The 14,228-nt window shown below is 45.5% G+C and overlaps 1 protein-coding gene across 2 annotated transcripts in view; it reads left to right on the top strand.

Annotated features, from left to right (window-relative positions):
- Positions 1 to 2,665: 2,665 nt before the first annotated feature.
- ccdc85cb (coiled-coil domain containing 85C, b) overlaps positions 2,666 to 14,228 on the top strand; it is a gene marked incomplete at both ends in the record, with an annotated part of 35,759 nt that continues 24,196 nt past the window's right edge. For both annotated transcript variants that reach the window (XM_080540489.1, XM_080540488.1), the window contains one exon: positions 2,666 to 3,371. In XM_080540489.1, coding sequence (XP_080396615.1) covers positions 2,666 to 3,371 — 706 coding nt within the window. The remainder of the gene's footprint in view (positions 3,372 to 14,228) is intronic.

The following is a 14,228-nucleotide window of genomic DNA, read 5'->3' as shown; positions in this document are numbered from 1 at the left end:
ATCATGATACCATCGGTATCGGGCGCAAAATATCACAAGGTTATTGTATCGTGTGTTACCCACCCCTAATGTGAACTGTGACCCTGCATTAAACATGTGGCTCACCTGTACAGAGAGGGCACGGAGGGTGTAATTGGGCCTGTCTGAATACTCTGAAATAGCACTTGTCATTTCACTGATCTGAAATGACTACTGATTGACAGGTTACATTTCTGCCATATTGCTTTTACCCGTACATGCTACAAAGAAGTTAATAGTTGGAACCAATTCTCATCTACTATTAAATATAATGATTGATGTAATATAGCTAATTAACACCGTTTTTTAAGAAACGTGTGTTCTGTAGAGATTTACACACAATCAACAGGCAACGGATCTTAGTTAGAAGTATGTTGTGAGAGAAATCTATGCGCCACACAGCCGGCAACGGTAGGCAGGGGCAGGGCAAGTAAAAATGTAGATGGGGCAAGTAGATTTGAGAAAACCGTAACGTCGAACCCTGCTTTTGTCATGAAATGTTGCCCTAAATATGCGGAGTGCTTCTCGGTAGCAGTATTATGTGTGTAAACAAAGCAACCAAGATAACTGTCTAACAACATAATCTAGCTTTGAGCCACAGGCCTCAGGTCCTGGTGATTCTTCATAGTAGTATAAATGATTGGAAGATTAATGTAGTTTATTGGAGAATGCATAGGGGGGCCAATTGGGGCCATAGGGGGGCCAATTGAGCAATCTCAATTCCTGATGTTTTAGCACTTACCTACTTGGGTGTGAATTCAGACACCTGTTTATTGTTTTATTTTGTAGTGGAAGAATGGGATGTTGATTTATATCTGTTGAGAAGTAAGTAAGTAAGTAAATCTTTATTTATATAGCGCCTTTTGTACATTCGTACAAATGCAACTCAAAGCACAATATTTCTGTTTATTTAGCTTCCATGTTACCAACCATTTGAAACATAACATAATAGGGTTAGGGTTAGGGTTAGGCCCTACGAGCCAGAACGATCGCAAGGATTAGGGTTAGGGTTAGGGTTAGAATCCTTGCGATCGTTCTGGCTCGTAGGGCCTAACCCTAACCCTAACGAATTACTAAACCGAGGGAACAAATTACTAAACAGAGGGAACGGATTAATAAACCGAGGGAACAAATTACTAAACCGAGGGAACGGATTCACACATCAACACACATTTTCTACCATGTGACCCCAGGGGGACCCCAGGATTTATGGGAAGGTGATTAAAGTTGATTTGAGTGTCATATAATTATTGCATCTTAAGATTGATGTAGCTACTTTAATCCACAGGGTGGCGCTATGCTCCTACTGTTCCGGAACATTCTCACATTTTGCACCTTTCTGACATGTTTGCTCTCTTTCGACCTCTTTTGGTATTTAAACACCTGTTGATTGACATTATAGAGTCACGGGTAAGTCCCTCTTGTTTCTTTAGCTTTCATGTTGCAATGATTAACCAAACTGGGTTGACAGTAGAATGGATGTAGGCTATTATTATTTCCACAAATAATATTAGATTGATTGTGGTCAGGAGTTTACATGAGTTTTAGAAAGGGGACACTCCTATAATAAAATAAATAAACTAAAAACTAAAAACTCACTAGAAATAAAATCTCACTAGCTAAGACTAACATATAAATAAAACAAAAGCTGTTAAAATTCACCTAATTAAGCCTAGCATTCATGAAATCTCCTGAAAACAAAATACACATTGTCACAGTAGCCTACTCAGTTTATTTTATTATAGGAGTACGATTAAAAAACAAGTCTCATACTGGCCCTTTAAGAAGGCAGTGCTGTTGCGTCGACCATGCTTTTCATCTCTACCTGCTCACACTGTTTTCCTATGTCTTGATTGGCCGTCTTGGCCGAAATCCTCTTGAATCATTTCAAACCCGAGTGTTTGGAAGCGGCCAGAGGCTATTGGAGGAGGACGAGGACGCTGCTAATTCCGATCTGGGAAGGGATTCCCGTTCACCAACCACCACCACTTGGGGAACGAAAGCTTATCTGTGGGAGAGCTCTCTCGGTTGTAAAGGCATTTATTTCTGCAGTCCCTGTAACAACATGCGGGCGTAAGACTGGACTGTTTATCCTTAAATAATAACAATAATATATATATTATTTAAAAAACGTATATTTTTGTTCGACCTGTAACTGTATTTTCCAATCCGGTGCATTTTTTATTATGTTTTGTATCATCATGGAATAATGTCCATAACAGACTTTCACGGAGAGTAGGCTGTGACAGTTCTGAGCGCGAGGGATAAGTGATGGGCACCTGACACACTGGTAATCATTGTAATCGCTTGTTGTCTGAGTTATATTGTTATTATATTAGGCTACACAATATTGGCTGCACGATTTATGAAGCGCGAGAGTAGTCGCATACCCGAGCTTTTTGAATGACATGTGAGGGTGCGTGCAGCCTGCTGTATGGTTGCCATAGCGAAGACTAGTGCTACACATTTGCCATTTCATTTGATTTAATTTAAACTTTCCAAATTATTGTGACATAGCTATCCTATCATGTATTCGCATTTCAATACAATTCTACAATTGAGGGTCCGGTAGTAAGTAACGGCTATTCTGCAAATTGCCAACCTATTCAACGCATCGAATCAAGAAGAATAGAATCAAATGATAAAAATGGCTAAAAATCCATCCGAGGATGACCTGAGCACACTCTCGGACGAGGAGCTGCTACGATGCAGTAAAGAGGAGTTGATTAAGAGACTGCGAAGGGTGGACGGTGAGCAAATGAACTTGATGATGGAGCACGGCAACATGATGAAAGACGTCAACCGGAGGTTGCAGGTGCACCTGCACGAGATCCGAAACCTGAAGGAGATCAACCAGAAACTCCAAGACGACAACCAGGAGCTCCGTGAGCTCTGCTGCTTCTTGGACGATGACCGCCAGAAAGGCAAGAAGCTGTCGCGGGAATGGCAGCGTTTCGGCCGCTACACGGCCAGCGCCATGTGGAAGGAAGTGGGCACCTATCAGCTGAAGCTGAAAGAGCTGGAGGTCAACCAGGAGACCGTGATCAAGGAGAACTCTGACCTGAAGGAGATCATTCTCATGCTGGACGAGGAGAGGAACGGAGCCGGGTCCAGGAGCTCCATAGACAGCCAGTCCAGCCTGACCAACCTGAACGGCGGCACAGGCACGGTTCGGGATGTCGGGGACGGGAGTAGCACCTCCAGCACCGGGAGTGCTGGTAGTCCCGACCACCACAACCACAACCACATACACAAGCCCACTGAGAACAAGCTGGTGGGTACCACCATGAGGAGGTCCATGGATGACCTGTCGGCTCCACATCACCACAGGAGTATCCCTAATCTACTCAATGGTGAGTTCATACACCTGCCTGCCTGCCACACACACACACACACACACACACACACTTGCCTGCCTCCCTCCCTGCCACGCACATGCACATGCACATGCACATGCACATGCACATGCACACGCACACGCACACGCACACACACTCACTCGAGCAATAACTGGCATGCTGGCAAGGCTTTCATGCCTCTTCCGCCTCTCCATACATCAAGTCAAGGCCCAAGACCACACACACACACACACACACACACACACACACACACACACACACACACACACACTGCGGCTCTCTGTTAGAAACGGGTTTGGAGAGATGTCATGATCCCTGTGTGTCAGGGCCCACTTCAAGTGTACACCGTCCACAAGGCATCATATTAATTATCTACTCTCTTGGATGATGCTGTCCAGCTTGAGAGGTTTGCCTGCCAAACCAGCCAGAGGATGAGTGTGACAGTTTTTCTCTGACAGCACCATATGTGTTAACATACATCTGTAGACTGTGGATTAGGACTGTCACTGGGCTTAGCCTCAAGATGAAGTCATGATTGGGGTGCTTATGACACAGACACACTCACACACATACCTACACACACACACACACACACACACACACACACACACACACACACACACACACACGTACACACACAGAGGACCCCAAAGTCTATTCTCTCCCACACAACCCTATCAGATGGATATAGCCTACTGACTGAGGTCACTGGTATCAGAGCCCTCAAGGAAGAAGACTTAGGTCTGTTCTTAATTGCTTTTAGAAGGGCTCAGGCAAATAGATTTTGGACGCATCCTCTGATTATCATTGTTGTCTGTGGCTGTCGAGGGGCTCCCTGACCTGTTTAAAGGACCTTTTTAAATGCATCGAACGGACTAGAAATCATTGTCCCTGTTCTAAGACTTAAATACCCCAGCTGAGCAGACTGCTGTGGCGGGATGAAAATTCCATAATGAAATAGGATGTTAAGCCTGGTTTTAGCAAGCTAGCACACTAATGACACCATGATCTATTGGCGAGATAAAGTCTCTTTCGTGGAATACGATGCAAACTGAAATCCTGCAACCAGTCTCTTTTTTGGGCACGAATAACATAACACAACACACACACATACACACACACGCGCTAAAGGAAATTGGCATAAAGTCACATAGCAAGTCAGATCCACTACCACAGCTGGTGGTGTTGGTGATTCCAGGACTTCCGGAATCTTCCAAACCAAGTAGGTACATGGGAGCAGAGCTTAATCCACTAATCCATTAATTGTGGATCATTGCATAACAGCAATATTGTTTCTGAGAAGGCCTTGGCGCCTCTCTAAGCTGCTGTGGCTGCTGGAAGGAGTGACCTTGCCTGATCCCCTGAAGCTGTAGTCCTCTGCTCATCAGCGCCTCACAGGCACAGCAGGCTTTAGGCTGCTCCCATCCTCTTCACCTGGCTGTGTGTGAGGACAGGGAGTGATGCCAACCAACTATTTCCCAGCTCAAAATCAACACCTCCACACACACACACACACACACACACACACACACACACACACACACACACACACACACACACACACCGAAGCTGACTGATGAGAAGAGGAGGAGGTATGAACTAGAGCCCACAGGGAGCAGTTAGCCTAGTAAGTGTCCAGACAGAGACATGAGTCTGGATGTAGTATGCCAGTGTGGGTCAGAGCCACTTCACTTCTTGGCATCCAGATGCTAATGACTCCTCTGGGATTTTTAGCAGATAAACACGGAAACCGTTGCTGAGGTGCTAAATGAGCAGCAACTGTCAGTGCCAGAGAGAGAGAGAGGGAGGATGGGAGAACAGAAGGGGGGGGGGGGGGGGGAGTGAATGAGGAGTGGGGGAGTGAGGGAGGGTGAACCCTAAAATAATTAATTTAACAGACTTGTTTGAACTTGGGTATTTACTCTATTTCTTTTTACGTATCATTTTCTGTTTCACTTTCAACCAAAACTTGCTCTGCTCTAACTCAACGACCAGACAGAGAGAGAGAGAGAGACCCTCCCTGCCCCAGATAGAGAGAGAGACCCTCCCTGCCCCAGATAGACCCCCATATCACCCCATAGCGGGCTCCCCTTCTCATACAGAGAAAGACAAGGAGAGAGGCAGCGGGAGTGGGGCGTGAGACTGAGAAGCAAACAAAAGGCCTTCAAAGAGAGGCCCGGTAGTGGGGGGGTTGATGGTGGGGGGCTGGTTAGCTAGGCAGAAGTGGGGGGCCGAGTGGTGAGAGAGGTGGGATTTTTGTGGTGCATCCTGCTGTCAGTGTAATTGAATCGAAGCTCGAAGTGAAACTATGCTGCCACTAGCCTAGATTGCGTACCTTTGTGTGCAGCCCTCAATGACTATTGTTCTATTTAGGACCTAGTGTTTGTATTCAATCGGTGGTTCCGGAATCCGACTCCCCCGCTCGAAGGCCTTTTGAAAAATTATTCAGTTGCAGATGCAGATAAACTTTTGTGTTGTGGTGGCTTCTTGAGTGCAGTCCAGTCTGGTTTGTGTGGATCTGAGGCTGCATACCTGATGAGACAAATGAGACAAAGACATGTGGACACACTGGTAGTTCAGGACTTGTTTGAAACAGGTCAAATGAGCAGATGAACATTCCCCTTCGTACTGAACGCCTCCTGACTTGACTCAAACCTCTCAACGATAGGCCACTGCATTGGAATGACACGATAACAATGTCAATGTTTAAGGAGTCTTTCATGATGACGACTGGCTTTCGTTTACTTTCATCTCGAAAACACCAATGCAAACGACAGATTGTTCAAAGAGATCAAATTGGAACTAAATCATAATAATGCAAATGTATTGTAACCCATTTTTTTTTATGTTAATCACTTGTGATGATGGGGGGGGGGCGTTAATCTAAAGGGGGGTGTGTTGATTTAGTAAATAGTTTTAGTCCAGCTGTGCTAGGATCATCAGAGCTAGGCCTAATCTTGCCAAAGATATGCTAATTAGAAAAACAGCACTGGTCCCAGCAGCTGCTGAAACCTCAGTGGTTAATCCTACCCACAGGCTGTGTTTGTGGTGTGTGTGTGTGTGTGTGTGTGTGTGTGTGTGTGTGGGGGGGGGGGGTTTAGGGGGATGCAGAATTAAGTCCTTGTGAGTGTTAGAGGCCATGAGTTAAAACAGTGGGCCTTAGACAGTTGATAAATGACCCATAGTGCTCTGCTCTCCTCCCTGTCCTCCCCAACTCCATAATGCCTTTCAGAGCTTGTTACCATGGCATTACTCAACAAATCTTTTAAGGTATGCGGGTTCCCTGAGTACATCCAGACTGTTTACGTAGGCTAGCCTATATACATTTTAACCTAATGTTTGCCATTCAATGAGCTAAATGTGAAGTGTAGGCTAATTTTGTCATGAGCAAGAGCACTTTCCTCACATTCAAATTAGACACACACAACGCCATAACATTTAATGGCTGTTTAAACTGTGTCTTTTAACACCTACCCATTAATTTGACTACATCGTTACTTGTCCTAGCCTAGCCCTGTGTGCGTGTGTGAGTGTGTGTGTGTGTGAGTGTGTGTGTGTGTGTGTGTGTGTGTGTGTGTGTGTGTGTGTGTGTGTGTGTGTGTGTGTGTGTGTGTGTGTGCGTGTGCGTATGTGTGTATGCGTATGTGTGTATGTGTGTGTGTGTGTGTGTGTGAGAGAGAGAGAGCAAGAGACAGAGCGAGAGACAGACTCACATCCACATTTTAACAAGTTGATATAGGCTCCCTTCTCGTCCAGCCCTGTTTGACTGAGGGACTGTTGTGTTGCCTCACATCTAGAGGGTGAGGCAAATCACCCGTGCTTCTAGCTAACTGGGTGTCGTTCCAGAGATAATAAAGTCAGCAAAGTGGCTATGATTCATTCAGAAGTGGAGTAGACTCTCAGTCTGAATATGTTTTCTGTGTGAAGTGAAAAGGTGTCTCCGGAAAGAGCTATTTGCGTCCGCTGTTACTAGATGCAATCTAATATTCACAATGCATTACCATAGCACTGCAATGTCTTTATAACTCTTTTGTATAATGAAACTTCTCTCTACCGTGTCCCCATATTGTATTTTAATATCCCTTGCGCTGTGCTGAAACTAACATGAGTAAAATGTCAAGCACAGCCAGTTTTTACTCTTGTGCTTTCTCATTTCAAAGACAACTCAACATAGCAATTTTCTCTTTGCCTTCGGTCCTTTCTATTCATCATTGTATTCAGTGACTTGGGGGCTCAGAGATGTCTGGCTGGTATGGTTTCTACAGCTAGGATCCTGTTTATCCAGACGTGTGTGTGTGTGTGCGTGTGTGCGTGTGCGTGCGTGTGCACGTTCAGTTTATATGTCTCTTTGTCTCACGGCTCTGATTTAGTTTCACGTTGCCCTCCTCACCCTTGTTTGGTGTTGTCATGGTAATGTGGCATCGTTAGTAAGGCCTCGCCCCTGACTAAAGCTTTTGTAGTTGGTAGAAGTTGCCTTTTAACTAAGGGTCAGATGCTTTGTAATCCCGCTAATGGTTGGTTACTAGAAGGTATATGGGTAATCTGATCTGATCTGTGGTTAGCAAAGCCTTAATCCACTTCCAGTACGGAATCTTTGGTGAAGTGAGCCCGTGGCCGTGAAGTGAGCTCTGCGTCAGTGAAAAGTCTGACCTGGGAACCTTTGTACAGCCCAACACCATTAAAAGTGGGGTCATCCATCCCAAGGTTCCCCACTTAGAATCTACCGTGTGTCAGGGTTGCATTAACCAGCACTCTGCCTTCGCTGTCAGTCTCTGGCTGGGCTGGCTGATAACAGAGAGACTAGATCGCTGATAGAGAGCCAGCCTGCTTGGCCAACGCCACAGGGGGAACCTCTCAGCTGTGTATTGTCATGGAAACAGTCAGCCTGTCAGGACGTTCCACATTCCTGGACACAAACAAAGGTGGAAGTGGGTCTCAAGAGATAGCTTGGAGAGCAGGGTGACTTGGTCTGAAAGAGGAAGGGAAGTTGCCCCCCCCCCCCCCCCCTCTCTCTCTCTCTCTCTCTTGCTCCCTCTCTCTCTGACAAGAGTGCTTCCTCTCTCTGTCCCTGAACCTGCCATCTGATTCACTGTCCATTCATTCCCATCAGCACAGTGCCTGTTCGACAGAATGAGGTTAAAGGCCCAGCCAGCCGAGATCAGAGCCCGTGGAACCACACAGGCAGCAATGGGAGTAGCTGTGCTAAATGAGATGATAGTATGGATATGAGTGAATATCTGCTGCAGCAGATAACACTATATGAACTTGCCTTTGTTATGTGATGCATTTCTACACAGTTTACCATCTACTGTAATGGAACAGAGAAAGTGATAAGTGATTCCTGGGAATATTGTGCCGATTCAGATATAGTCTATAATCTCTCTCTCTCTCTCTCTCTCTCTCTCTCTCTCTCTCTCTCTCTCTCTCTCTCTCTCTCTCAGACAGTCTGTCTGTCTGTCTGTCTGTCTGTCTGTCTGTCTGTCTCTCTCTCTCTCTCTCTAAATGGGGAGAGGCTGGGTGCCCTTTTTTCCTGAGAACTGGGCAGGGGCTGGAGGGGCTGGGCCGGTTGCCTAGGCAACAGTGATGATCATTGGGGCGAATGGACGGCACCCACGCCTAGCCTCAGAGCCAGTGAAGCGGAGGGGGAGGGAGGGGGGGGGGGGGGTGGGTGGGGTTGAGCGGAGGAGAGGGGGGATGGGATATAGGGTGTATGTGGGGTATGTAAGGGTGATTGGTTACAGGCCTTGTTGGCCGTAGTTGTAGCTGTAATCTGTAGGCTAATGTGTTAAACACAACCCTCCCTACAACCCAGAACTCATCTAGGCCTAGCCAACTCTCAGACAGGAATATAGGGCACGTCGTTTGTGGTCAGTGTGCTATATCCCTGGTGAACCACGTCATATCACTGCTAATTCACTAAGAATGTGTTGCCTGTCTGTTATCGCTGGAATTCATGAAGATGGCATGAAGGAAGAGAAATAGCCACCACATGCAGGTAACATTATTGTTGATTGACAAAGTTAACATTATTGTTGATTGACATACAGTAGTTGCCATAGAAATGCAAATACAAAAGTTAACTTATCCCTCTGTACCATTCTACACCCTGTCCTTGGTGGTCTGTTACTTTGTCTCTGTTTCGATGTGGCAGAATGCCCTGGTGAGCCCACATCGATCTGTGCGTTGGGATGAGATGCAGAGAGAAGGAGTAGTTGTCGACGAATAGAGGGCAAGTGGCACGGTGACAAAGGCCCCGGCCACTGTAAACTCTGGGCTCAGCAATACCATTCTGTCTAAACACACTTCAGTTGACCTTCAGAGGACTGCTCAGCTGCCAACAGTCAGCAACTTAGTGTCCTAACACCGTCCTCCCTGGCCAATAAGAACAAACATAACCTCGTCTTGAATTTTTGTCCGTCAGCTCTTTGTTGCAAAAGAGATACATTGGAGACACTCAGCAAAGTATAAGCCAGTGTAAGTGAATGTGTGACCCTCACCTCTACGTTTGAGTTATCACCTTGCTTTGAGATATACAGTCATGGACAAAAATATTGGCACTTCTGTCAGATAATGCACCACTTCTCCCAGAAAATTGTTGCAATTACAAATGTTTTGGTATTCACATGTTTATTTATTTTTGTTTGCACTGGAAAACAAAACACAAAAAAGACACAGACACAGACAAAATTATTGGCACCTTTTCAAAATTGAAAGAAATAATTTCAAGCATGTAATGTAATTTCAAGCATGTAATGTAATAATTTGTATTTAAACTCACCTGTGGCAAGTTACAGGTCCTGGCAATACACTGCTCAAAGAAATTAAGAAAATCTTCCCCTATGAAATGGGATAACCCTTCAAGACCCTGATACATCATCGGTAGTATCATAGAAAAGCATGGACGCTTGCAATTCGATCGCGTTTCGTTCAAAGTTTCACGCTATAATTCGATCAAACAAGTCATCAAATAAAAAAGAACAATGCTTCATTATCAGGCCAGTTCATGACAGAATAGCGGTGCTCTGTAGGCTAGCAACCCTGCTCCTACCCTGCCATTCTGCACTGATATTAGAGGAACGGTAATAACAACTTCACGGCTGAACTTTAGTTACATTTCGGGTGTCATGTGCCATCAAAGGGGGGAAATGCAACATGGAAATATGTCAAAATGCGGGACTATCATGCACAAATCAGCCTTAAAACATTGTTGTAATGTTAGATAGCTAGCTAGAGACATCGGCATGCTAGCAAAAATTGTTGTTATGCTTGTTATAAAGAAAAGGTATAACAGGTATAAAAGGGTTTAACCCTCGATTTGGAGTGTGCATCTGAGGGCTCAGTTTGGAGGGCCAAATAGCCCTACCACTTGGCCCTACCCCTGCATGCCAACAAGAATTGGGAAACCCCTATCCGACATGTGAACGTGCAAAACAGAGGAGTAGGGCTAAAATGTAGGGCCAAGACTATTCATGAAAAAATATTTGGTCTATTTTTTTGTAACATCGGAACAATCAGAAAGCGAAATGTCATTAGAGATCATCGTTAAAGTGATTTTAGTGTTAATGAGTGTTACTGTATGAACATCAAATTTGCTATAAAGCTATGAAAAAATGTATATGATGAGCCCTAGTTGCCCCATTTCCAAGTTGTCATGCATCTGTGCTCACTTGTTTGAATTCTTTGAGTCTTCAAGGCTCCAGCTGAAGGCAGATGGCCATCATCAGCAAAGGTTCACTGTCTGGTTCTTTCACATCTGATAAGAGAGGTTATGCCTAAGTTTAGCTGCAACAGGAACCATAGACCACACCATGCTACTTTGCACTCCAAACACTACTGCAGAAATGTGAACTTTGACTAGCCCAGTCCTAGACTGAGATGTGTGAGATATGCAGAGTTTAAACCGCAAACCATCTGGAGTTGATTGCTTTGGACTGGGACTGTTGCCCCATCTTCAGGAAGTGTTGTTGAATGGTTTTGAAGTGACCTTGCTCTGGTTTACTGCATGGCAATTTCCTCCTGCAGTCTACTGGAGTCTTTTTCAATTCTCCAAAGTGCCAAGAGTGGTTTCTATAACTTTGGAAAGACTTTCTGTTTTGGTTTGAGACAGCCCCATGAGTCAGACGTTTCTTTCTAAAACTTCCTTTGTGTTAGAAAAAAAATGGGGTTGTTGTTTCTCTCCTTACTGAAACTTTGTTAGATGGGGGGTTGGTGGCTTGGAAAGGGAGGGAGGAGGTCGGGACTCATTCTGTGGGGGGCTGTTGGGGTCTTCTCACTTGTAGTGGAAGAGGTCACAGAAGTGACGCCCCCCTCCGCCCTGGGAACGGTGAGCCATCTGTCTGAGGGTATTGTCCTCTTCACAAAGCTGAGGAGAGGAGAGTCTTTTAAAGGCCCTGCCTGCCCACACCCTCAGTGGACCCATAGGGGCCTGAACGAGAGTGTGCTGTCTGCACAGAAAACTACTGGGTTCTGGGGAAAAGAAATAGAAAAAAAGTGCCCAGGTAGTTTGATGGTGTGTGTGTGGGGATGGCGGGGGACGGGACGGACTCCTCCATCACTCTCTCACACACACACACACACACACACACACACACACACACACACGCACACACAAGGAGGATGACTGCTCTAGATGCCAGTCTACAGAGGGGGAGGGAGGAGACTGGAGTCCTGGTGAAAGGTTTCGTCTTCTCCTGTAAATCAGACAGCCACTTCAAGCCTTTTACCCCTCTATAGGAATGTGGCAGTGGCTGTGAGAACGAGAGATCCAGTCCGAACTAGGAAATTGAGTCACGTCAGAATCAGAACCAGCAACTTGTACACACCAGATGAACACGTGACTCCTTTTAATGTTGTTCTGTGCTGTTTGGAGGACTATTGAGGATTTTGGCTAAGCAGGAGAGGCTGGAACAAACACAAGAACAGCCAAAGAAGTCACACAAAGTCTGCGTCATGGCAGCGTTAGTGCCAGCCATTGTTTAGCTGAAATATTAGAGCTTTTCAGTTGTTGTGTTGGTGCCGTCAAAAGCCTTTGCAATTGCTTTGCAACAGAGTGATATTAAGGTCACCTTATACTCTCACCTGGGCTTACTGGATGATCAAAAAATCATGTATTTTTTTATAGAGCATAAAGAGTACTGGCTGTTTTTTCCTCTTTTTTTTCCGATTTAGTGTCCATGGAACATTGTAAAGAGCTTATGTAAAATCCAGTAATAATATGAAATGCAGGGATCATGAAAAGGCAGCTTCTCTGAATGGTTACAGACCTAAGCTAGCTTATACAGGTCTCTCTGTCATGCTTAGGGGAGGGGCCAGAGGCCAGGGGACACACATCCTGAGGTGGAGATGGAGAGAGAGGGAGGGAGGGAGGGAGGGAGGGAGGGAGAGGGACACAGAGATGTGCACAAACTGATGTTTTAAGCTCTGTTTCAGCATCTCAGCATTCATCATCACTATGGTTGTAGTGCAGACTTTTCCCAGTATGGGTCTATGGGGCCATAGTATGGCATTCTCCTAGTTAGGCATCAGATGCAGGCATTGGCCTGTGACTCTTCCCCAGTGGGTGGCTTCATCAGAAGCATATTTCACAGACCCTCTCAGGCACCACAGCCTATTTCACAGACTTCTCACTCATACTAAGAGGAGATGATCCATCTGACAACCAATTAGACCAGAGCCCCTCTTTGGTCTTGAAACAACAGAGAGCTCTCTCACTGCGTGTTTTCTGGAGTTCAGCAGTTAATTTTTTTTGGTGGGGGGGCTTGGCATCGACTCCAGATGGGCCCCCCCAAAAAAGAGGTCTGGGGTAATAAAGATGTATTGATGATGTCTGTGTGAAAATCCCAGCGGCCCTCTCTCTGTGCGATGGTAAGAGGGATCAATGGTTATGATTAGACCGCCCATGGTGTCTTTCAACATACTGTGCTACTGCAGACATCGACTTATTCTAAAGGCGTGAGAGAGCAGTGAGTGAATATACTGTGAGAGAGCAGTGAATATACTGTGTGAGAGAGCAGTGAATATACTGTGAGAGAGCAGTGAGAGAGCAGTGAATATACTGTGAAGTCTTGTGGTCGATCGAATGAAACAAAGTTGTGTTTTCTGGAGAGCTCTAACCAGCAACTGTAAGTAGACAACAGAAGATGTAAGGGGATGACATGGTTGATGTTTTAGCTCTGCAGAGGCAGTGTGAAACACAGCCCTGGGTTACTACTCCCTGTTAGGGCGATTAGACAAGCTTGATCTTCCTCTGTCTTTCCTTACTCTTTTATATATGGCACGTAGTCCTGCATAGCCTAGCTAGCATTTACTGTATGGAGAAAGTGGTTAGTTAGAAGAAGTGGTGTGTGCGTGTGTGCGTGTGTGTGTTTGAGAGTGTGTGTACGCGTGTCTGTGTGTTTGTGAGTGTGTGTGTGTGTGTGTGTGTGTGTGTGTGTGAGAGAGTGACCCATCTCTTCAGGCTTCCCCTCTATATTGTTTCTCCTGAGATACCTACTACCCCCTTGTACTGTTTCTCCAGTGTCCCCCCAAAAATACTTACAGTTACTGGTCAGAGCTCACCTGTTTTATTCGATCGACCACAAGTCTTTCTTCTTCTAGCACGACGACTGCCAATGGCCTGAGCTAGATTACTTTTCCTGCTACGACTGGTGGATTGATGATTCACTTACTTAGTCAAATATTGTAAGTCGCTTTGGAATAAGGCGTCTGCTAAATGCCAAAAATGTTATGTACGTGTAAATGTAATGTATGTGTGAGTGTTTGACTAGTCTGGTGTTCTAGTGAGGCTTCCACAAGTTGCCCTCTAGGGTGCAGAGAGTAAACGGAGAGAGGGATGAAAGCCGCCCTTGGGTG

This window comes from Nansenia antarctica (assembly GCF_963989245.1).
Source record: "Nansenia antarctica genome assembly, chromosome: 1".
NCBI classification, from domain to species: domain Eukaryota; kingdom Metazoa; phylum Chordata; class Actinopteri; order Argentiniformes; family Microstomatidae; genus Nansenia; species Nansenia antarctica.
Note: the sequence above shows the minus strand (reverse complement) of the source record. Positions and strands in the feature narration are given on the sequence as shown.